The sequence below is a fragment of the Passer montanus genome, unplaced genomic scaffold, assembly GCF_014805655.1.
Source record: "Passer montanus isolate IOZ18808 unplaced genomic scaffold, ASM1480565v1 scaffold10, whole genome shotgun sequence".
NCBI lineage: Eukaryota > Metazoa > Chordata > Aves > Passeriformes > Passeridae > Passer > Passer montanus.
In genome coordinates this window covers 8252736-8277423 of record NW_024356505.1, presented here as the reverse complement: position 1 = coordinate 8277423, position 24688 = coordinate 8252736, and the positions used below count along the sequence as shown (strand labels likewise).

General features: G+C 39.2%; 1 protein-coding gene across 8 annotated transcripts in view; it reads right to left on the bottom strand.

Moving 5' to 3' along the window:
- Positions 1-24688, bottom strand: part of SATB1 (SATB homeobox 1) — a 91983-nt gene that overhangs the window by 66769 nt on the left and 526 nt on the right. For 5 of the 8 annotated variants that reach the window (XM_039706488.1, XM_039706533.1, XM_039706550.1 and 2 more), the window contains exon 2: positions 3344-3579. In XM_039706488.1, the coding sequence (XP_039562422.1) occupies positions 3344-3554 (211 nt within the window). In that variant the 5' untranslated portion in view covers positions 3555-3579. Of the gene's footprint in view, positions 1-3343; positions 3580-6115; positions 6178-6279; positions 6350-6441; positions 7628-24688 lie in introns of those variants that run through there. The other 3 variants (XM_039706508.1, XM_039706498.1, XM_039706527.1) reach the window with 3 other exon arrangements.

The following is a 24688-nucleotide window of genomic DNA, read 5'->3' as shown; positions in this document are numbered from 1 at the left end:
ACAACAAATCACCTTGTGTGTTACATATTCACTCTGAAAAGAGTACACAAGGAAACAAGGCAAAAGTTAACACTAATTCGTGCTTCATTCACTGAGTGCAATTGAGCACTACTTTCACTCGCATCTTTAAGGAACAAATAATGAATTCAATGCCACTTTAAGAAGTGTACCTGCAGTTCAGGCTTATTTTTGTTGTTCTTGTTGCTGTTGTCTCCCGCATTTTACATCCCACAACGCTATTTTGGCATGCCTGAAAGTTAATTACTAGTTTCCAGTTTTGTAGCATCATATGGCAAACCCTTCCATACACTGCGCAGAATATTAAGCATGTAACCTTTTTTTTCGTTCCTTTTGCTTTTTTTAATTTTTTTTTCCCCTCTCTTTTGTTGACAGAGAGAGAAGTAACAAACGACCCAAGCTGGTTTAGGGACAAAGTCCCTCCCAGCAATCAGATTCCTGGACTTTATGAAAATCCCTCCCAGCCTCCCAGATGGACACAGATGATACAATGACCTGTGGTTTTAAGCTCCAATCCTGTTCTGCTGTCTCCAGCAGCACAGGTTAGTATCTCTTAATGACAGAAAGGAGAAGGGTTAAAAGGAGATGTACCGAACTGTCTTATGGCAGCCTGCCAGAGGGGTATCATCTTTAGCATAAATGATGACAAGGGTTATTTTAACAGGGCACCCAGGAACTCCAATTAGTCCTACAATGTTAATGCCTCTATAACCACTGCCCTCTAGACTTACAGAAACCTCCTAACCTGCTAAGGTGCACCAGACATGCTGTAGCCTAAAAGGAAGCTTTACTCTTGACAATAGAGTAAGACCACGTCTGCTGATTTGTGCTCTAACGTACAGTAAGAAATCATGATAGAAAAGATACCTCTTAAGCACGTATATTTAAACTACATCTGTTCACCAGAGAGCCAGTCTCTGGCAAACAAACCCCTTCAGGCTTGCAAGGAAAAGCTCACAAACTCACTCTAGTTTGCCCAATAGTCTCAGCATGAAAGACTGAAACACAAGAGCAAAAGCTTGCCAAGATTTATGTAGTGCAGGAAGGAGACTTTTTTTCTCTTTTTAATTTTTTTTGTTTTTGTTTGGGTTTTTTTTTTTTTTTTTTTTTTTTTTTGGTTTTTTTTGGTTTTTTTGTAATCTGAGTGAGTCTGGCCGGGAAGGGAGAGAAGACCAAAGCAAAAGCAGTACATGCAAAGCGGTGTTTATTTCACTGGTTTTAAATAAGCTGTGGACACACACGATTCATCTGCAAAAAGGTGGTGGTTTGTTTTTTGGGCTTTTTCTCCCTTTCAGGCTCTCACGATTGATGTTTCACCTACTACCATCTGACTCAGAGTAAGGGCTCAAAATTCTTAAGTAGTTTCACCAGTACTTCCTGAAGATAAAGCATAAGAAAAGCTTCATTCTAACAAATAGTGCAGAGACATCCTAAACCATCTAGAGCATATTTGTTTTTCCCCTTATCAGCTCCTACAAATTAAGCTATGATCAGACACATCACACAGGTACTTTGCTGCTTATCAGCACCTTTTTTTTGCCAAGTACATGGTTTCTTCAGTTGCAGCATTTTGGGAAATGTAGTACTTTAAACAACACAGGAGAGCCTCCTGGCCAAATTTTGAGGCACAGCACAACAGAGGTAGATCCCGGTAGTGCGACACAGGTATCATCTGACTACAAATCAAGCCACTAAATCTTTTAGCAAACTGTCACTAGTGTCCTTCTGTTAATGTGAAAAATGTTATACAGGAGAGCACAATCTCAGCTGGCTGATCACTCCTGCTAGTACTTGGCAAGACCTCCAAGTGCAGCAACTTCATAACCTTCTAGTATTAAAGGGGAGAGCATTGGTCAGTGCTCCCTGCTAAAAATACAGCATGATTTAAACCTGAAGGCAGTGTTAGAGCTTTTGCTGAAGGTTTACGAGTCTGTGTAAACAGCACGTCTGCCATAAGGAGCACTGAAGTCTGTAGAATCCTTGTCTAAAACTGTCCTGGCATTAAAGTTTGCTGTGCAAATATCACATAATACCAGAGACAGCTGAAATCTCCTATTTAGGAATTTATGGAACTTATATGTTTGCAGGCGTCAGAAAGTCCTTTTTATACAGCCCCACTGCTTCACTGTACAATGTTAATGCACTCTGCTTGAAAAGCCGTAATAAATTATATTTTTAATGCTCTTACCCTGGCTTTCTTAAGATGCATACATTCTTGGCAAACAATCAATAAATAGGGTAATCATGAGCAGAGGCCAAAGAATTTGCTGAAGTGCTGTTTTTCCATTTTTAATAGATAAAGATCTAACAATACGGACTGCTGTGTCTGTTCATTTCAGGATCAATATATTCTTTGTTTTCGCCAAACCGAGGAAAAAATAAATGATTGTACAATAAATGTTATGCATCAGACACAATGAAATTCCTCTGCCTTCTAACTTTGTGCGTTTAATAGTCTTGGTTGCATTTTGCACTTTGCTTAGCAAATACAAGAAAAATCTGGATTATAAACATAACTGATTATACTAGGAAAAGTAGAGGCTGTTTTAAGATATATGCCAAATTGCATGCAGCATATTTCGATTTAAATTAGCAAGCCTGCAGGAAATGGTCAAAAAGACTTACAAATTTTGATAAGTAAAATTTGCATATTATTGTCCATTAAAAGTATTTTCAATGCAAACAAAAGCCATCCATATACAAACATCAATGATTCTAAATGTGCCTTTTCCTTGTGTAAATGTCTAATTACAGCAAACCAGCCACTGAAAAATATGACACCCAAGTTGTTCATTGTTCAATAATGAATTGTACTTAAGAAAATAAACTGCGAAGATTGACATCATAAATGACTTTTCCAATGTGATACCTAAAGATTTACACTCTCTCCTTTAAACCAACTTGCAACTGCTATGGAAATACTGCTGCCCTTCCAATCATAGGACCATCATTAGGAGGAAAGGCGAGAATTTGTTTTGGGGGTTCAGTATTAACTCTTACATATTTTTGCGTTTCTTAAGCCCAGCGCTTACTCAAAGAATTAATGCACCAAATTACTTATATTTCGATATAAGAATTTGCTATAATCACAGCAGCTAGCCTTTACCTTAACAAAAATCAGACTCCACCCTGAAAAGCAAGATGCTCCACCCAAGAATGAACCTTACATTTCCCAAATGTGATTTATATCAGAATTGGGAATATATAGTATTTTAGAATAGAGATTTTAATCCTGAAATATAAATGAAGTAGAGACTGCAAAAGTATGCTTCCCCCCAAATATTATAATCATATTTCTCTAATGCAGAATTATCAAAAGCATTACCTTTTCTAATATTAGTTTTCATCAGGTGTCCAGAGTGTTTTAAAGGCACTCCTTGCATTTTAGTTCCTGTACTTCCAAGTCTTCCTCTTCCTAATGGGCTCCCATTCTGTTCCAAGCGCGCAATTTTGGCTGGTGGACCCTTCGGATCGCTTACATTGTTAGACATTTCTGAATGTTCTTTCCCCTGAGTTGCCTCGTTCAAATGATCCATACTCAGTCCCGCCTCTAAAGATCACCTGCCATGATTAAAAAAAAAAATATATATGTTGTACACGTGTGCGCATATGTATACGTACACAGCCTGCACATGTACAGAGACAGATATATACGTATCTCAAGCTCATAAAGAAGAATAGATAACTATTTTAACCAGAAAGAAATGCCTTTTTTAAAAGAAACAAACTTATTCTTCAAAAATTACCTCATACCCCAGTTTACAGAGAGATTGTATCATAATCTAGTGGAATGGTTTTTTAAAGTCCAACCAGAGTACCTCTTAAAAAATTTTTTTTAAAAATCTTTGGAGATATTCTACTAAAACCGAGATAGTCTAAAACCCATATAAGTAATGATGATTGTCAAGGTGTGTGCTCCAAGACAGGTATTGTTACAAATCTCACAGAAAGGTTTATTATTAATCGCGGATGTTTTTATTGTGGACAGAGAGAGAAAGATTCTAATGAAAATTTCTTGATCTATTTGATTATAAAATGGACGAGCAACAATAGAGAGATTGTTAAAACTTCAGTTGAAGGAGCAACAGATTTATTAGGGATGAAGACTATTGTCCATTTACAATTCCTCTCCCCCTTAAAAACAGAAGTTAGAAAAGAATTTGATATTTAACTTCAGAAAGCAGTGGCGGGAGATGGTTGCTTTTGAGTTTCCTAACCAATATTATACAGAGTTTATCAACTTTTGCAAGGTTCAAAATATGAAATTTTTCAGATATTAAGTTTCAAGTTTTAAACAGAGTAGTTTATTCAATTAAGATAAATAACTGAATAGTTTCTTACCAAACATAAAACTGGGGGGAAATCCTCCACAATTTCTACAGTGCTTTTGATACCCTTAAGTATAAAAAACCCCAAAACCTGGGTGATGCAAACACAGCTATTTGAAACCAAACAACCAGAAGTTCAATAGCAAATTAAGAAAAGGTATATATGCCTTTATAGGTATAGCATACTTGTACTTCCCTTTTTATAAACTTTTGAAACCTCTGTCTATAAATAGCAATTATAGTTAAATCACTAAAAATCTCCCAAACCTACAACATAACAGAATAAGTTTTAAGGATTTTTGCCACTCATCAGAACCTGCTTTTCAACTATATTAAAAAACCTACCTGAGAGCAAAGGCATCTTTCTGGTTATGATTTCACTAATCAATACTGTTGTGATTGTTAGGTATTTTATCTACCTTTCTCTGACAGGGAAAGGTAGAACTATACAGACAATTATGTTTTTTATATATATATATATATATATAAAAATAATATAATCGCTAAGGACAGGTCAACAGACATTAATCTTTGAACTAGTATTTACATTAGCAAGTACAAATAGTAATACTGGGGAAGTCATATTTAGAAAGACTGGTGTGAATCGGATAATTGCTACTTTTCTTTCAGTTGCCTAATAATTCAATACATTTTCTGCACATTTCATAGCCAAGTTATTAGAGCCTAAATATCTCAGAATCTTTATATATATACACTTTATGTCACTAGTATACATGCCAGTGATAATTTTGTAGACTATTTTTTTCTTGTTTGAACATCACGCTGTTTTTCCCGATTCAGTGAAGAAAAAGGCAATGTATTAATTCGAACCTTTACAAGCAACCTCAAGAATGCAACCAAACAGATGAAGTTCAGACAATCATTATTTTTCCTTATGCTGTTAGGTGACAGGCTAAGGTTCACCATTCATCTTTATCCCATCTGTTTTAGGTCATGCGTCTCATTAACAGTAAACATGCCTATTTTAGCCACTTTTCAAAAAGAATTTTTTAAACTGTGCTAAGTGTAACCTAAGCAAAGAATTACAGACTCAAACTGTTAACATCTTCCGATGTTTCTAACAACGCTAACAGACCATAGGGCTGCTATTCTGAGACTGGTCTAGCTCAAGAAAAAGAGGATTAACAACAAAAAAAAAATTGAAAAAAAAAAGGGGTATGTGGGGGGGAAGAGTAAAAGAAAACACACACAAAAAAGCTTCGAACAAGAAATTCCTCATCACTTTTGGCAACTTCAGAAGTACTCTAAGGCAGGAAGGTTCTTTGCTACAAAAAGTATCTAGTCATCATGAGTCAGAATCGCACTACATCATGTACAGTGAATAAAAGTGATAGATCGCCACTTAGTTAATACACTGACTGCAACCAAAACACCAAATGGGTCATTTTCGCTTGGCCTGAGAATACCCACCCATCGGCATCCCTTCACCGCTTAGTCATCTTGTAAAAAGCTTTATGTTACAAAGCAAAATTACATGCACATAAAACACCTAATTTACTCATTTAAACTCCATGCCCAAGGCTAAAGTTCACTGAAACCTCAGTTTGGAATAGTGATGAGCAACAACCAGCATGGCCTGCCCAGGGAGAGGGTGGCAGGAAAGACCTATCATCTCCGCCGGTTCCAGGCCAGGAGTTTCCCCGGGTTTCGCATTTAGGCATCTTTCACAACTACAAGTTTTCATCACAGATCAGTGAGAGAAGAGCACAATTTCAAGGCACAGTTTCCCGGAGCCAGCGTACACGTACAGGCACACCGCGCAATTTCTGAATGAGAGTCGGTGCCGTATCTCCTTTTGTCGCGATGTAACGCTGCCGGTATTATATTATTTCTTTCTCTCCTCCTGAATCAGCCCCCTCCCCATGCCTTTCCCCTCCTCTTCCCTCCCTCCCCCATAAAAACCCATAATCACATTTGAGAGAGGCTCCGCACTTATCCGTTCCATATGGCTCTCACAATCCAGGCCAAGCTTTCCCTGTGACCTTTTAAAGAGACAAAGAAGCAAAGTACTTATCTAGAAACAGAAACACTGCAGTTTTCTGAGTGAAATTAGCAAAACCGACCCGAAACTCACCACTTCAAAACTTGACAGCATATAAATAACAAAAACAAAGGAGGTTTCCTTTGCAGCCCGAGCTCTTGAAGAGGAAGAAGTTCAAGACTGATGTTTTTAGGTCCCCCCCTTTCTGAAGGAGGGTGGGGGGGGGGTGGGGGGGCAGCAGACCTGAGGACTACTTCCCCTAATATTCTCTTATTTTTTTCTTTTTTTTCTTGTTGCTATTTTCCTCTAGACGGGGAGGGGCAAAAACAGATAGCGAGAAACAGAGTAGCCATGAGCAAAAATGGCAATGGACAAAAAAAATAGAGACTAAATATCTTTTGAGAGAGCCAGTTTTCGAGGTTTAGCAACGGAAGACAGAGCTGCAGATCAAATTGATCAGACAAGTGTAACGCTCAAAACGAGGAATTAATAATAATAATAATAAAAAAATAAGCAGCAGGTTTAAATTAAGGTGGAGGGTGATTTAAGTCTAGCTATCCTTTCAAAAATAAAACCAATGCATAAAGGATCAAGTGAGAAAGGGGGTTATTAAAAAAAAAGCAAAGGAAAAAAAAAAGGCAGCTTTTCTATCCAGTGTGAAGAGCAGAAAGTCTACTTCTAGGTTGTCACTTACACTATTATTCTCCAATAGGCACCCAGAGGAGCAGCACACACAGAAGGAGCCCGCTCCCCTCCCCCTCCGCAAAAATATACACCGTAACAGCCCCCAAACTTTCTGCGGAAACCTCAGCCCCAGAGATCGCTACTGGAGATAAAAAGAGGAAAAAAAAAGTGTAGAGAAAATTGCAGGAAAAGGCACTAAAATGCCACTTTTAATCTCGCCTAGGCGGTCCGGAGAGAGAAAAAAAAAAAAGAAAAGAAAAAAGAAAAAAAAAAAAAAGGCAGAGAGGACCTGTCTCCTCTCATTTACCGGGGGCTGTTGTGCGAGTGACGGGGGGAGAGAGGGAGCGAGAGAGGAGGGGAGAGAGAAAAAGAACAGAGGGGAGGAAGGAAACACACAACAAGGCACACCACCACCACTACAAAAAAGTGACGAGGTTTCACTCCCTCCGAGTCCAACACCGGGAGAAATTATAATTTAAAAAAACCCCGATCCTGTTAGGAAAAAAAAAAAAAAAAGGAAAAAAAAGAAAACCAACAACAAAAAACTGGTTCTGCTTCTGCAAAGAAAAAAAAAAAAAAAAAGAAAATCTGGGAACTCCGAGAAGAGTTACTCGTAAGAAGGGGTAAAAAATGTAAAATAGAAAGGTTGCAAAAAGCCAACAACAACAAAAACCAAGCCAGCAAAAAAACCCCCAGTAACAATTGAAAAAGAATAATAATGGTAGGCTTTGTATTTTGTCTTTTTTTTTTTTTTTTTTTTTTTTTTAATTCTCGTTTCCCCTGGCTGGCTGGGTATGGTTGTTATTTAGGCCGGTTTGGTGGTTGTTGCTGGATGTTACATGGATATGTGTGTGTGTATGTGTGTGTGTCCCCGGACGGAGCTGCCTCGCTCTGCTCTGCTCCCCCCCCGCCTCTCTCTCTCCCTCTCTGTTTCTGTCCCCATTAAATTATTAGTTGACTCATCACTACTCCTCCTCCTCCTGCTGCTGCCGCCGCCGTCCCCTGCTCACAGCCTCCTCTCCTCCTCTCCGCTACCGCTCGCTGCCGCTGCTGCCGCTGCTTCTTCTTCCTCCTCCTCATTTTAATACAAAATAACACCGTTGCCACCGGCTTTTTTTTTTTTTTTTTTTTTTTTTCCCCCACAGCCGGAGACGGGAGGAGGACGCAGCCTCCCTGCTGCTGCCCGGAGCCCTTCCCCAGCGGCCCCGGATCATCCGACGCGTCCTGGGAGAGAGAGAGAAAGTGGCAGAGGAGGAGGAGGATGAGGAGGAGGAGGTGGTGGTGGTGGTGAAGGAGAGAGGCGTGGGGGAGGGGAGGCCGGGGAAGGGGGAGGGGGTCGGCAGAAGTGCGGGGGCAAAGGGGGACCGCAGCGAGGAGCGGGGAGGGGGCGCCGGGCCGGGCCGGGCCGGGCCGGGGGGCGGCCGCCGGCGGCAGTAGGTGAGCGGGGGGGCCGGGGGAAGAGGGCGTGCGGCTTCCGGGCGCGCACGAATTTGCAGCTCGCTGGGTGCGGGTGAGGCGGCCCTGCCTGCGCCGCGCACAATGCCCGCTCCGCGCCGCCCCGCGCCACAGCGCGCCCCCCCGGCAGATGGGGCCTGCGGCGGAGGGGGCGAGCCGGGGGGCACGGGCACGGGGGCACAGCAGCAGCAGCGGCCCCGCGGGTCCCGCAGGTGGGGGCCGCCCCGGGGAGCCAGCGGCCCGTGTGGGGGAAAGAAGTTTCTCCTTCCCTCCCCTTGCCTTCGATACCGACAAGGGTGAAGGAACAGCGCCAGCCGCGGTTCTGAAAGGCGGCCGAGGCTGAGAGAAGCCGGCCTGGTTCCGCGGAGGGCATCATCCACCGCGGCCAAGCAGAGCAAGCTGCAGCACACCGTGGGTGAGAGCGATACATCGCCCCGGGCTCGGGACGGCGAGGTGCCACATCCCCACGCCACAAAACTGTCCCTGTGTCAAGTGCGCAGCGCGGGACCGAAAGCCACCCCTGAAAGGTGAAAGCTAAAAGGTGGTAAAGTATTGACAAAATAAGTAACTGCGAAACAGACATGGCTTTTTCCCATGATGCACTTGGAAGAAAGTAACCCAACTAGACAAACTTGAAAGCAACAAGTTTGTACAAGCTGCGAGATAAGGGAAAAATTAAACTTCTTTATTGATAAAATGCATGGTGTTTGAATAGACTATGTCTAAAGGGGAAATTGCATCATCGACCAAAGAAAACATGAATTACTGCATAGACAGGTATATAACCAAAATGTTTAGGGTAGTAATTTTAAAACAACCGACAACAAAGCAACAACAAAATACAAACATGAGGCAGCAGCAAAAGTAGGTGAGTGAGAAGGCTAATACCAGTCCTGTAATACACAAAATAGTATGGCCTCTGAACACAGAAAAGGCAAATCATTAAATATATAAAGAGAAAATTTTGCACTACGCATATATTACTTATTATTAAAGAAGAGGAGTACATTAAGACAAGGTAAAGAATCACATTGATGTTTACTAAAATAAGCACAAACAGCATATAGGACATGCAGGAAAAAGAAAATGGTAATAGGGTGAAATGCATGAAATATTTATCATATTCTGCAGTGCATAAAATAGATTTTAATCTCAGAAGCAAAGAAATGCAAGGCTGGAAAATGAATACACTGTTACATAATACTATTATTCAAAGCAGAGCAAGTGGAGGTGGCATATGTATGAAACATGAAAAGTTGTACCTATGTTGTGTGTCTTGAAAAGGCTTACTAAGATCATTACCGAGACTGCTGAAAAGGAAAAATAAAAACCAAAACCCAAAACCAAAGAAACATGTTTCACAAAGAAAAACAAGGGAAAATGTAGATGACATCTTCCATAACATATGATCAAGGGGTAACTGTCTAGCGAGTTGTTTGTTTAGAAACCAATCTTTTTTCAACAAGATAGAGTTCAATCAGTCCCTCTTAAAAAAATGAATATATATATATATTTACCAATACATTTGAGTACTTGGAGGAAAACTATATTGACTATTAATTCGAAATTTGTGCGCACAATGGAAAATATCAATGTAAAATATCTTTTCAACCTTTTCAAAAAAGCCGATAAGGTAAACTTAAACTTCAGCAGTAAGCAAGACAGGCCACTAAAGAAGAAAATCATGAAGAATGTCAGAGTTTCAGCTGGCAGTATGCTGCCTGCAGAATGATGGAGGAAAAGGACACTGAAGATAATTTAAGAGATGCAGAGCTGATTAGAATAGAGCAAATATGATCTGGAACAAGATTTGGGACTAAAATACCACCTTATAAAAATGATTACCAGATATGACAATAACAAAAACAAATAACAACAACAAAAGATTCAAATCTTCCAAAATAACTTTTGCTTTGGTGTTCACAAATCATTCTGTTCCTGGCTAAAAAAAAAAAAAAAACCAAAAAAAACCAAAACCAAAAAAACACCACAATGTTTGGATTAAAACAAAGTGATTAATCTAAAAAGCAGAGATGGTGAATTAAAGGAGCAGGGAGATAACAATCTGATAATACAGGAGCACAGAAGGCCTAATAATGATATTATTACGCACATAACCAAACACTGACAAACAAATATTCTGTTAATTATATAATTGTGCATATGCTTCCTATGCCTGAGATAAATGATTATGGAAAAGAACTCTCTTCTTGAAATTGCATATATGCACTAAACCTTATAAACTCTCTACCACATGGATTAATCTAATTCCCATACACCACTTATGCCTGGTAAAGTATTTACTACAGACTTGGAAAGCTGAGCGTGAAACCCCTGCTCTGACTAGAAAGCACGAATTACTGAAGGCTGCTACGTCTTGACAGATAGACAACAATCAGATATCTCTTATCAATACCGAACTACTTGGAAATAATTCAAGATACAGATATCTGATTTTCATTTGACCTATTCCAATTTGCACTTCACTGTGTCAACTTTGATATTAAAATGTTCAGCTAGAATAAAGATATTTATAATAAAAACATATATAAAGAAGAAGATGAATAGATATTGTCATGGATACATATGCAGGCAATCATTTAAACACGCGGCAGTAGTAACATCACATTTTTCATAGCTTCTAGTCAACATACAGCAGGCAAATATATGCTTAATAAAGGTTATTAATCCTTAATAAAGTTGTTGTACTGTTTTTATTATATATAAATGCATTTTGCCCTAGCTTATGTGAAATAAGACAAATATTTAAAAAGTTGGGCTGCGTATTTCAACCCCACGGTGAATTAACTCTCAAGCAGCGGTCCCAGTAGCTGCAAAGCAAAACAAATTCTCCAGTGTGGCACGCTGCCTCAGTGCCTCCTAAGGTCTCTGTTCCAATACTTTCTTGTTCAAAATAAATTAGGAAATATGGGCCCAAATCTTGAGGCTTGGCTCTTGTGCAATGCAAACAGAAATGACCTGGCAGCAGAGCAAAACCAGCATGGCTGTGTATTCTCTTTTATCAGATTTCTTTGGGGAGATCAGGCTGATTGGCTTTTACACATATGTACTTCTGACAATGCTGCAGCCCTTTGGGCAACCTGTAAGCACCATCCCATGCTGGAGGTGATGCAGAGCTGTGCAGCAGCAGTGGAACAGCTGGGAAATTCTCTTCAGTGGGAATTTGAATGCATTTCCCCCGCTGCAAGGTGTGACGGGCGCACATCTATGGGTAATGGTAGCTGCTGGACAGCAAGGCAATGGCAGTACCATTCCGTGGCTTTCTGAAGGTAAACATCTGTGGCTGGAAGGTGGGTGACGCCCCAGAGGGGTGCTTACTTGCCACTTGGGTTAGACAGAACTGTGGGTGAAGGGGAAGGATGCACCCCACAGTCCTTTCCCACATCTACCTGTGCAAACCTCAGCACAGCACTGCTGCTGTGCCAACGCAGTCCCATAGCCCTACACGTTTTGCACCTCAGACTAAAGTTGTTTTTCAGTCTGCTCAGACTAACTTCCCTTTCGATTCGCCCTGAACAACAATAGTTGCCTGACACTGCTCAAATGCTTCAGCCAACCTGACTGCGGCAATCTCAATTTACATAGGACCCAAGAATCCAGTGCACACCAATGTGAATCACAGCATTCCGCGACATCCCCCACGCTGAACTCAAAAGTTACATACCAACCTAGATTTTTTTGACTGCAACCTGCCCCAGCCTGGATAGGATGCCTGTCAAAAAGCAAAAGTGCTATGAAATGAAATTCATAGCACTGAAAGGCATCGCACACAAGCTGTCGTCCCCTCTCACATTTTGCATGAGCAATTTCTGCTCGTTTGTGTTCTCTCACACACCATGTCCTGAAACAGTTACGTAAAATGAATATTTAACTTACGATAGTCAGCTGTATTGAACTGCACTTAATTGGTTATTAAGTGAAGTAAATTATCCTTACCATATTTGTCAGAGGTGAAAAACCTACATATATGGCTACATGTAGTGCATTCATTAGTTTACAGACCCCAAGGCTCCTGGGAAGTATCAGATATCTACACAGTGTCCCATGGTGCAGCATTTTTTAGCTGGATGTCTCAGCTAGCTTGCAGATATGTAAAATCATATACAAACAGACATCTCCCTATTGATTGCCTCTGTGACGAGGCTCGTTTACTCCTGCAAATATTATCTGCAATGCACTTCAATCACAGAATCTTTTTTTAAAATGGAGTTGAATAAGAATATGCAAAATGTGATTATGGATAAAACAAGTTACTTTTAGTCAAACTACTGCACCATTTTGTGCAAGTCATTTCATAGCTGTATGTCTATTTTGACTAAGATGCTTGTGCAACTGAAGTAAATACATACTTCTGCAGATGTGGCCCCAACAGTTATTTCAGTTCACCCCTTGGTGAGTCACGAAGAGGCAAAATGCTGGAAGAAAATTATGGAGTAAAATCCAACAAATCTGTTTGGCATGATGTAGTGAAGGGTGAACAAGAGCGCTAATGAGAATAGTCTTTCACCCCTGGTTGCCACAAGAAATCTTAGCTGCTTAAAATTGTAATAGAGAGGTGCCCACTTTGCCATAAAAGATCACAGCAATCAATATTAGTGGTTAATCACATAAATCTTACTCTGTAGTTGCACAGTCTCTTGCCTGCTATGTGGACAAACTGAGTTCACTTTTTGCTGTCAACTCTCACAAACACTACTTGTATGTCATTTATATAAGCCAGTATGTTTTATGACTGTGGACTTCAGAACCGCTTCAAATAAAAAGCCACAAGTTTAAAAAAAGCATTTTGAAGACCATATACTCTTCCATCCTTAACACTAGACTTGGACCTTGATGAGTCATGCTTGCAATTTCCATGTGGCAACTACAGCCAACTACTTCCACAAAAAAGAACAAATTTAAAAAATGCAATAGAGCTTTATATAATAATATTTTATGCAATTAGGCAGCTCAAAGAAAGGAGGAAAGTTGGCATCTTAGGATCAGCCAAGTTTCCCATGTCATAAATATATGTTCAGCAGGTCACTAATTTCACAGCTTTCTACCCAGGGGTATAATTTTTAGGTCTTTCATGTGAAGATGCTTAATGTGGGACACTGAGAGATGAAAAAAGAGTGGTTTCTGCTAAAGCCCTCATCATCAAAGCACTAGATAACTCCTAGGCATGAGATGGGCATATAATTGTTACCTAAAAGAGTCAGTTGATAAGTTGTTATTTTAGGGATGTGTCTGAATAGAAGTTCTATTAATTTAACAGTATGTAAGTCATGATCCCTGGACATAGAAAGCCAGAGTACTTGTTATTTTTACTTGTTAAAAGGAAAGGTACACCAAGTTATCTCCTGTGTTTTTCAATGTTGTTTGCAATTTTTTGACTGCTTCTGCTTTTTTTTTTTTTCCATTTTGTGACTCATTTTCCCTCACTTTCAACCACTGTGCTTCTATCCCAGTTAGTATGCTTTTACAAATACAGAAATTTGATCCAACAGTTCTGGGTAGGGATGAATTTCACACAGCCCGAGCAAAGCTGTGCATTAAGGTAGGAAACATCTGAACTTTTGCACTTAGCCCTACAGAGGATTATTCAGGTATTATTATCTAGACTTAGATGTTTGTGCTGTAGAGCTCAAACCACGCTGAGTTCTTACATAGGGATTCTTCACCAACAGGAGAATCATCTCTGTCACTGACCTGATAATACAACTAAAAATCTAGTGACACAAACTGAAAACATGGAAGAGTTTTAAGTAGAAGGAAATGGTTAGAACTGATTGATGAATTGAACTATGTCAAACTTTCATTATGAAACACAAAACCACATGAAATGTCCTGTTTCCAGTTTCATTAACTCAGAACTTTGCACATGTTCTGCTACACTTTTTCTAAGGTTCAAAACCTTGTAAGTAGAACTGTGCATCTAATTACGGCCAAACTTGACAGGAGTCAATATTCACTGTACATGAAATACATGCAAAATGTGTGGTTTTGGTGTAAAACAAAATGAAAGTTGGTGGTTTTGGCCAAATTAGCATTTTCTTCTAGGGCTCCTTCCAATCTCAAACTCAGATGATTCCACAGTAACAAAGATGAAATGAATGAGTTTTTCAGTTCTATTCAGGAGCAATTAGCTGTTAATATTCACAGCTCTTTTAAGGAACAAGACACCTGTTAATATTACCAGGTGCTAACTAAAAAAGGTTTAGCATACGCAGTGTCACTAAGATAAAGGTCATTTATACATGTGTCAGAGTATGCTTCGTTTAATGCAAACAACATAAAGCCAAACCAAACAACTTCAAAATGTTAAACATACTTGTTCTGACTTAGGAAAAAACCAACAAAAACACACAAAAACCCCCCTCCAAACAAAAACAAACACACACACACAAAAAGAGAAATTAACAAACATGTATTTAAGTATTTGATGTATATATTGTCTTAAAGAAACTATGTTTCTAGAATTTCCTGCTAAGTGGCTACAATGGAAACAAATTGAGATGGAGAGAAGCAGCTGGAAACTGACTAGAATACAGTATTTTTGGGGCAAAATTAGGTTAATATTTATGATAGTAATTTATACTCATGAAAACACTTGAAGGAAATGCCGTAACAGGTGTGTAAAAAGTTAGTTCCTGTGTTAAATACAAAAATTTGTGGGGAAAGATGTCTTCTCTGTAATTTGCTTCTGGCAGGTTATACTACAAACTCCTTCCTGTATTAGATTTTTCCTTCACAAATGTTAATAAAATGAGAAAGTTTGGAATATTCTGCTCAGGAAAGATGCAGTGCATTCTCTCAATTAATTTTTCCTTTATGGATATACAGATGGAAAACCTCTCTGCACCACATCTGCAAATGTGCCACTTCCAAAGTGGATGGGGCCAGGTGAATAAACGCTCCAAATTATTACAGTTGTAGAAAAATAACATCCAAAAATGCTATTTTTCAAACACCTTCAAATACAAGAATCGCTCAATATACTGCCACGAATGAACTACAAAGAAACACATCTCACATCTAAGCTCATCCTTGAAACTCTTTTAGATACTTTTGTATAAAAAGAATAAGAAAACTTATTCAGATCTTCATTTACTTAATACCAAGTGGTCATTGCTGTGGGCATATCAAAAGAGTTATTGTCATTTTTGCTTGATTTAGTTCTGTAAAATTCTTTCCATGACCAAAAGAAGTATTGCACTCAGTCCATACTGAACTTTTTAATAAAAAGCAGTAAAGCAATCTACTTCATTGTCAAATGATTGAAAGAAATTTAATTAATGCCTCTGGAGGGAACGCCTATATAAGTATCACAATCACAAGAATGTGCATATATGCATATATGAATACATATGCCCAGCCGCAGTCTACCCTGTTGCTTTAATGTCATAACACTACAGTCCATGAGCAGCTGAAGGCAAAAATGAACTCCTATAATTTAAAATATCGTGCTGACACAATTTTAAGGTCAAATTACATTGTGTAGTTTATTAGAAGATTAAATGCTTGCTTCATCACAGGACACTTCAGCCCTCAAAAAGGCAGGCAGTATAGAAATGCTCCCAGACAAACAAATTAAAAATAGTAAGTTATAAACAGGGGAAAATAAGTTTATGCCGCACCAACAAAACCAGAAGAAATAAAAAAAAACCAAACCCAAAAAGCAAAAAACACAAAGATGCATGAAAAGCAGTATGCTATGTTAGATGTTTATCTATACATAAGAGACAGGTGTCACAAAAACAAAACAAAAAAATCACGAAGCTAAAGAGAAACTTTAACTCACCAGTTTCCATCTGTTATATCTGAATTCATGCATAATTGATTATCCATGACTGGTAAGTTCTTTTTTTTCACTAGCCTAACACAGTTTTCTAAACATTATGTGTTAAATCACCACCAAAGTAAAGGGTGTTTGAGAAACCGTAAGGGCAGAATAAAAATTTTTTAATGAAAAATAACATGTCAGTTAATAATAGAGCTGACCTATGTTTAAGAGAGAAATTTTAATCATGTGCATATTAAATATTAATAACCTATTCTGTTATTGTTATAATAAGGTTAAGTAAGCTTCTCCATGCTTAAGGAAAGAGAAAAAGTAGGAATATGTAACAGTGAAAAAAAGCGCTGAGAAGCAGAGACATAAGGAAAATGTGTCAACAATAAACAAGAGGAAATGAGAAAGAAGGAAAAGATGAAGGTGGAAACTAATCTCTATGTGTCATTATGACTGCCAGAGTACTGGCAAAGCAGCAGCATCCTTTTATTTCAATTTTAATCATTTCTGAATTTTAATACCCTGCTCCTTTTGTAATTCTCCTGGCATTCCCTATATGCATCCATCCCAGCCAAAACACCAGTGTAAATTAAATGGCACACAACCACACCACTGATGTAGTTCTCCCAGTAGAACCAATTGAGTGACCAAAAAGCAGAGAAGGTATGACTACTTTGTATCCCCACAGACTACTGGCCAATTAAGTGACTTAATGTTCTTCAATTCCTTTAATTTTGAAAAGAAGGGCAGTGGTTAGGTAACCCAGCAATATAGAGCCATTAAAAAAAAATAAAGCAAGCCAGTAGTAATACAATAATCAGTGACCATCAGGGCCTGGAAAAATGAGTTTGCTCTCACTGGCACTAAGGAGCATCACATGATTATTTAATTACAGCTCTAATTTTTGTCTCGTGGATGGCAACATATCAACAATTAATAGGGCAAATAGAGGAGACTGCATTTTTAAAGAGACAGAACCTATATGAAATAGTGCTTGGTAATGCAATTTATCAGACAGTATAATGCTTCTTACGGCATATCTGTCATCCTGCCAAACATATAAAGAAATTCTACTGGTTCAGTTCTCCTGCATGGTATCCATAAAATTCTTCTGGAATGCTTAGAAAACAATAACTATACCTATGAGTATCCTAATTGTCATTTTAAGTGGCAATGCAGAAGTTGGTTACTAGTAGGGCTCACAGTCCAAATAAAGTAGTGGAATCACAAGTTTCAAATGCAAACATGCTATTAAATTGTCTTGAAAAGATTATAACAAAAGTCATCAGGAATGGCAAAAATGATTATGGTATTCAGTGAGTCAAGTGAAGAAAAAAAAGAAAAAGAAAGTCAATAAAATACAGTCAATGGGACAGAGATTGATTTTGACCGATTGACTTTACTGTGAGATTTTCTTACAAAGCATACCGAAACTAGGGGCTCAAAACCTGTATCATACCGTTCCTGCATAGGACTGCTAGGTAAGAAATGAGAAACAAGACCTAAAAGAAGATGTATGATAGATATTATTGACTGAAAAATCTCTACTTTAAAACAGCTGGATGCGATTTCTTTTCCCTTATGGCTCATCCTGCAATGAAGGCAGTGCGGAACCTAGGAACTGTGGGAAGTTCACTATGTCACGGAGCACCTTTCACAGTTAGGGGAATCTGGAAACATAGCAAAAGCAAAACTAATTGTATGCACCTTTTTGCAAATGCACTCACCTTTCCACAGCAATGGGTGAAACAAGCTATGAACCCCATAAATTCATATTACCCAACGTATGTTTCAGATAATAGTCAATATCTGGCATAGCAAAAGCAAGCTCCAAATTTCCTCTCAGCAATAAGCTGTATCTGTGAAAAACTTACCATACTACGCTTAGAAGTTTTTTAATCCTACTTCTCAATATAAAAATTAGACATGCTTTTTCATTTGATATTCTAAAATCTACCCTTTGAACAAGCAAAGAAATGCTGAGTTTGGGCCCTTGCACAGAAAAAAACCCCACTGCTAAACAGCAGTTTAAATATTACTGTAAAAAGTGTCACTAGAGAAGCAATACTATTACAATAAATGCTCCATTCCTCCCCAAAATTGTGTCAAATTAAGTTGTTTTCATTGAAGTCATGAACATTCTGGATAGGAGATCTTAATCTATAATCTTAAAAAGAAAGCTGGCAAGCAAGAGCTTGTATGTAAAAGTAAATATCATTCTTTTTATGCACTGGTTACTATACAGATAACATGTCTCACAAAGACTGTAATTAAATGTCTAGTGCAGAAGTAACACTAAAAAGCATACAGTATTATTATATTACAATGAATCCTTAGAAGCTAAAACTGTCATTTTTAAGTTTTAAGATGCCTTTAATTATTCTTGAGACTTCTTACATTTATGAAGAAAGCCCACCTATGATGAAAAGCACTAATGATTAAAAATCTTTCTAATACTGCTCTCCACAAAAATATTAATTTAATCTTTGATTATAAACATTTTAAAACTCAGTCTGGAATTCCTCTCCACTTCATTTTTTGCTTTTGGTCCTTCTGAGACCCTGCATGTACGCACGCTCTCTCCCACTTTCTTTCCCCTCCTCTCTTTTCTGTCTTTTATTTAATGTAATAGAAGTAGGAACATAGGGTGTGTATGATGTTTAGAACTTTCCTCCTTTTCATTGAAAATGTTTTTAATTACCTGGCTATTATGACCAGACACATATTCTAAGTGCAGTTACTGAAAAGGAAATACCTTTCTCATACCTTTGCATGTGGGTTTGAGTTCAGAGCAGCAATTCTTGGCACTTCTGCTAAAAATGTTTTCCACTTTAGGACTAATTTACAAATATAAAGAATTACTTAATCCTTCACTGTTCTATGCAACACGTATACTACTAATTTTATAGCTGGGTAAATAAACCAGGAGCACATTAAGGCCACATTTATAAAAGGATAGTGTGCTGCAGCTTCCTTTTCCTTCATATGAAGTTATGTGCTGAGCATTTTCAAAATCAGGGTTACAGCATCAAAGATGGCAAATATGGCATGGACAGTTATTAACCCAAAATTACACTTTTTTTTCAGGGCTGAAACCAGAACCAGGAGTCAAGACACCAGAAAAGATTATGAGACAGTCCTCCAAGCACAGGTGGTCTGAGTGCATCACCAATTCGTCTAGTGAGCAGCAAGTGTAACGACCCACAAATGATTGCTGCTGGCCAAATAAATCCTGTCAGAGCAGGATCCCGGGAAGACGAGATGCACTTGAGGTTTAAAGCACCTCCCTCATCTCCTCAGGTCATATCATGTCATAATGCGCCACGGGAAAGAGATGGAGCAGATAGTCCCTGGAAGTTATGTAAGGCCAGCGCAGCCGACAGACGTGGCCCATCCTGATGTTCTGCACCCAGGTGCAGCTGGGGTGACCGAGGCCCATCTGCAAGCCAGCAGGCTCCTCTGCCTCTCTAACCCGCAGTTCACAGCAGCGAAGCACGAGGTAGCGAGAGCTAACTTCTGTGAGCCTACAGCTGTGCAGAGGTGTCATCAGCAATGCTTTACAACAGCTCAGGGACAGCAGCTAGCCTGCTCTCCGGTGGAAGTCTTACAGTCCCACTTCATCCTGATGTTCTGCACCCAGGTGCAGCTGGGGTGACCGAGGCCCATCTGCAAGCCAGCAGGCTCCTCTGCCTCTCTAACCCGCAGTTCACAGCAGCGAAGCACGAGGTAGCAAAAGAGTAACTTCTGTGAGCCTACAGCTGTGCAGAGGTGTCATCAGCAATGCTTTACAACAGCTCAGGGACAGCAGCTAGCCTGCTCTCCGGTGGAAGCAAGTCTTACAGTCCCACTCCCAGCAAACACAAATGCACGGTGTTTCACAGGGGAATCAGTCTCCAAAGAGATTGCTGTGCGTTGGTGTTCTAAATAAATAGCTGAAAGGTGGACCTTGCCACAAATACTAAGTGTTAACTGCGTCCCTCAGCCCATCTGAGCACCTAACACTGATCCTCTACAGGAACAGTGAAAACCAAGCTCTGCAGCGAGACACCAGTGTGCATGGGAGCAAAGTCAGGCTCAGCAAGTTTAAAAGGAAATATTTAGAATTCAGACAGTGCCTGAGGTATGTTACTACACTCTACTACTGTACTCTACTATTACTATGCCTTTCCTAGTACACAGCACCAGATAAAACAGATTAAGAGTAGGTTACAACTGGTACAGGGCACAAGGACCAGATCAGAAGATATTTACAAGATCAGTGCTGGCAAGTCTCCTTAAAATGAATCTCTATCAAGACAAACCTACTGAGAGCAATGCTGTGCAGAAACCATGAGAAAGCTGACATTTGCAAAGCAATAGAATGGATACCCATTATGTAATGAAGTGTTGGTGATAACTGTGGTAAACTTAGATGCCACAGGATGGCAAATGTTCAAAACCACCAGCATTTTTGAAGGGAACATCATAGTATATCCTCTTGGAAGTAACAGTTACAAGTTGTGGTCAGGGCTGTTGAGAGTTCATGATACCACAGCAAAGGAAACTGACCAACAAGCCAACTTAGTGTTAGTAAGTATAATACTTTGAGAATCTGAGGGAGGAATTAACCTCTCAGGTAGAAGTTATTAATGGAATCCTTCAACTGACAATTCAGAGAAGCTTTTTGCAAACTGTAAGTTATTCTGACTGCAGTTATCATCAGTTCAAATTCTGGCTACTTGGACTCATCACTCCAAGATTAAAAGTAACATCAACAGGGCTTTCTGAGACTGACTTTATAAAGTTGCAAAATTTCCGTATAGCAGGCAGTAAGAACTGTAAGTTACTCTTTAACCGTCAAACTGTTTTACTTCTTTCTTTTTTTCTTTTTTTTTTTTTTTTAGAATCAGTAGCAACTTTGTGACAACTAAAGTTTAAAAAATGCACTTGATTGCATAGTGACAGATTTGCAGAACATTTTTCATCACACACACATATGTGCTTTCAGTTATTAATAAAATGCTTCTGCCCTTAATCTGCCATTGCCTGAATATACAATTACAGTGTCTTGGATAGACAAATACTGTTAAGGAATTCTGTTTTCCCTGTTTGAGATGCAATTAAATTACACCAAGTAAAACTGAATACTATGTCTTTAAAACTGGCTTCGGCTTGCCACAGAAATGAATACTGAATCACTTTTCTATTAAGTTCCTCTTAGAGTGGAATGATAACAAAACTTTCTTCTCTTCCTTACCCCCACCTTCCTTTTTTGCTTGTTTTAAACAAGGAAGAGCCAGCTGCCCTGGGTAACACCACAGGTAGATATTAAAATGGAGACAGCCATTATTTAGTGGCGACAGGAATATAAATACAGGCACTAACCTATAAACTGGTGTTTACTTCAGGAAAGTAAGTCATATTTTTTCCTCTGATTGCTGTGCTGTCAGTTTAATGCAGCGTAAATAAACAGTAGGTGCATGATAGCTTTAAGTAGAAAGTGTTCATTCCACAAGAGCAGCAGGTTACTGAAGCCTGGTGCCTATAACGGCAAAAGCAGAACTTCCATTTTACCTGGCTAAGAGACTTGTGGCTTTTCTATTAAATTAATTTGTCAGAATTCTATGAAAAATATTATGCACTCAAAGAACTTTACAAAAAAACATTCATTTTTGCAGCCCTCAACTTGAACCATTTGAAAAAACAAAAGCCAATCACTCCTCTGTAATTTCATCATCCCATCGCTCTAAATGAAAGCTTTATATAATCAACCTAATATAACAGAAAATAAAATGATATATAGAATTGCCTATACTTTGAGTTATTTTGTTCTTATAAATATATTCCCTGACTGAAAGTAAAAAAATTCCCCTTTGGAAAAAGCAATGATGTCTGAGAAGATTGTATATACACTCTACATCTATTAACATAAATTATAAGAAAGTAAAATGTTCCAGATGTGTTTAAACTGTTGTAGAAGGAAAGTTTGTAGCTTCACTGGATATATATTAAATATATCTAGAGAGAGCAATGGCAGTTATATACAAGAAGGCAATAAAATGCTTCACTAGAGTCTATGTTAAAATACCATACTTCCTAGAAATATGACTAAAACATTTCAGAAGTCGTATTTCCTTCAGTTTTAATTCAGAAATCTACTTTAATGTATTTTTCTATATATTATGAACTATTTTTTTAATAATCTTCCTAATTTTTTTTTTTTCAAATACAGCTGGAAACCTAAGGAATTACTTCAAATTCCTCTGACAATACTTAGACTAAAAAAAATAGGTGACATTAAAAAGGTAACAGTACTTTGAAAAATCAAGTAGTTGATACATTTAAAAGATTTGGTGGGGTTTTTTGTTGATCTTTTTTTTAAGAAGAACACCAGACTTCAGCAGATTATCATCTAAATGGCAGTTGCACACATGTAAAACCCTCTCTATCCCAAACCTGTAACGTGGGAGAAACATTTTCTTTAGAGAAACCTCTCTAAAGAGGTTTTAGTGCTGCTGGGCTGGATGTGCCCACGTCCCCAGCAGGGCTGAACGTGGTGGCTGGTGCCTGTGGGATGCTGGCAGGGCTGCGGGCAGGGCTGGCGCTGCCTTGGGAAGCACAGAGGGCAGGTGCTCATCCGCTGACCCGCTGGGCCTACGCTGCAAACCAAAGAGGTGCCCTGCTCGTCTGCAAGCTGGGGCTGCCGTGGCAGCCTCTCTCTGCTTCTGATACTGCCAAGGCACTGTGTCCCATCAGTGAGTTACAGATCGACTCTGCTTCACACTGCTTCCTCGGGAGCACAGCAGCAGGTTAGGATTCACACGAGTCGCTAAAATAGCATGAGAGGGGAAACTGCGAGAGTTACTTTGCTATTTAAAGTATCAAGAACAAAGAATATAAAAAGGAAATGGACAGTTTTTCAAAATTCATGCACAAAAAGCATTTCATTTAAATGTTTTTTGTTCCAGTAAACTATTTTGCATACAAAGGACTTATTTATTACATATTTGAACTTGTGGGAAAAAGGGAAGGAATGCACTGATTCCTGAAATAACTCTACAGCCTTTTTTGAGGCTTTGCTCTTCTGTGCTCTTGTTCTACTCTGAACAGTTTTATTACAGGGACAGAGGAATTCCTTGGAGTCAGTTGTTTCTTTTCCACTAGCTGTACTGAAGAGTGGGCATACATAGCATACTAGCCAAGGATTTTAATTTCTCTTCTATTGCCTTATTATGTGTGTGCACTATCTGTTCCGACGCATGCTTATATGTGAACACGTTGCATTTTCTGCCTGCTCATTTTTTTACCTACTCTATGTTATTTCACATTTCCTTGCAAAACCATTGCTTCTACTCGAAAAGCAAAGTAATACCAATAACAATCTCAAGCAGAAAGTGAATTAGAAAATGAGTGTGTGTAGGTATAAACATATTAAAGAGCATATAGGAGTACGGGACTGGAAAGAGCATTCTCAAATTCTACAAATAGTGCTGAAGAGTAATTAGAAGATAGAAATTGCAGAGAACATGCTATATTCATGTCTATACACTCTACGCTTACAGTTTCAAGTTGTTTTTGAATAGTGCGCCTGATTTGACACATTTCTATCTGGTGATTGTGTTAAATGCTTGAACAGATAGTGAAATATCTAAGCATTCCTTGTGCTAACTACAGCTGAAATTTTACACTTATTGTAACCTTTCCTAACAATGTGAGAAAAACAGAGTAAATATATTAAATTTGTTTCACAACAGATGCTTAGGTTGTTAATATTTAAGATGCCTATTCATGCTATTCCTGTCTGCACATTTGTCAAAAATGTAAGCTTGAATGCTAATGTTTGCCAGCAGACTACAGCAGACAAATATATGAATGCACTGTACCAAAATAATATAAAGTAGAAATAAGGGGCCGCTGCTAACTCCCACCCAAGTAGCACGGACCAGAGTGAAAGGGCACCTCCAGATCACACGCCCTGGAGTCTCTGCATCTGAATTTGAGAATTATTTTCGCAGAAGCGCTGCGCTCATTTGCACGAACTAAAACCAGCGGAGAGCTTTTCTCAGTTTAAACTCATTTCAGCTTAGGAGCTAGTGCAAAGTGTTTCAGAAAACTTAGATTGTAGCGAAGTTTCTTCCGCAGTCAGAAAAAGCTGGAGACTGGCAGAGGGAAACTCCGGGTCGGGCAGGTGCCTGTCAGGAGCGCTCCCCCCGGCAGCCGGCAGAGACGGCGACAAAGGGGCGAGGATTTAGCAAAACCTCGGGTGGCGGGTTCGGAGACGGAGCGGAAAAATCAAAAGTAAATCCTGGAGCACACGGACGAGCTCCTGGCACTGCTCCCCGTGACAGCGGCAGCGCCGGGTCGTGCCGCGGACGGGCGGGGGGGACGTGCCACCCACCGCCACGGGCGCGCCCCCGGCCGGGGCAG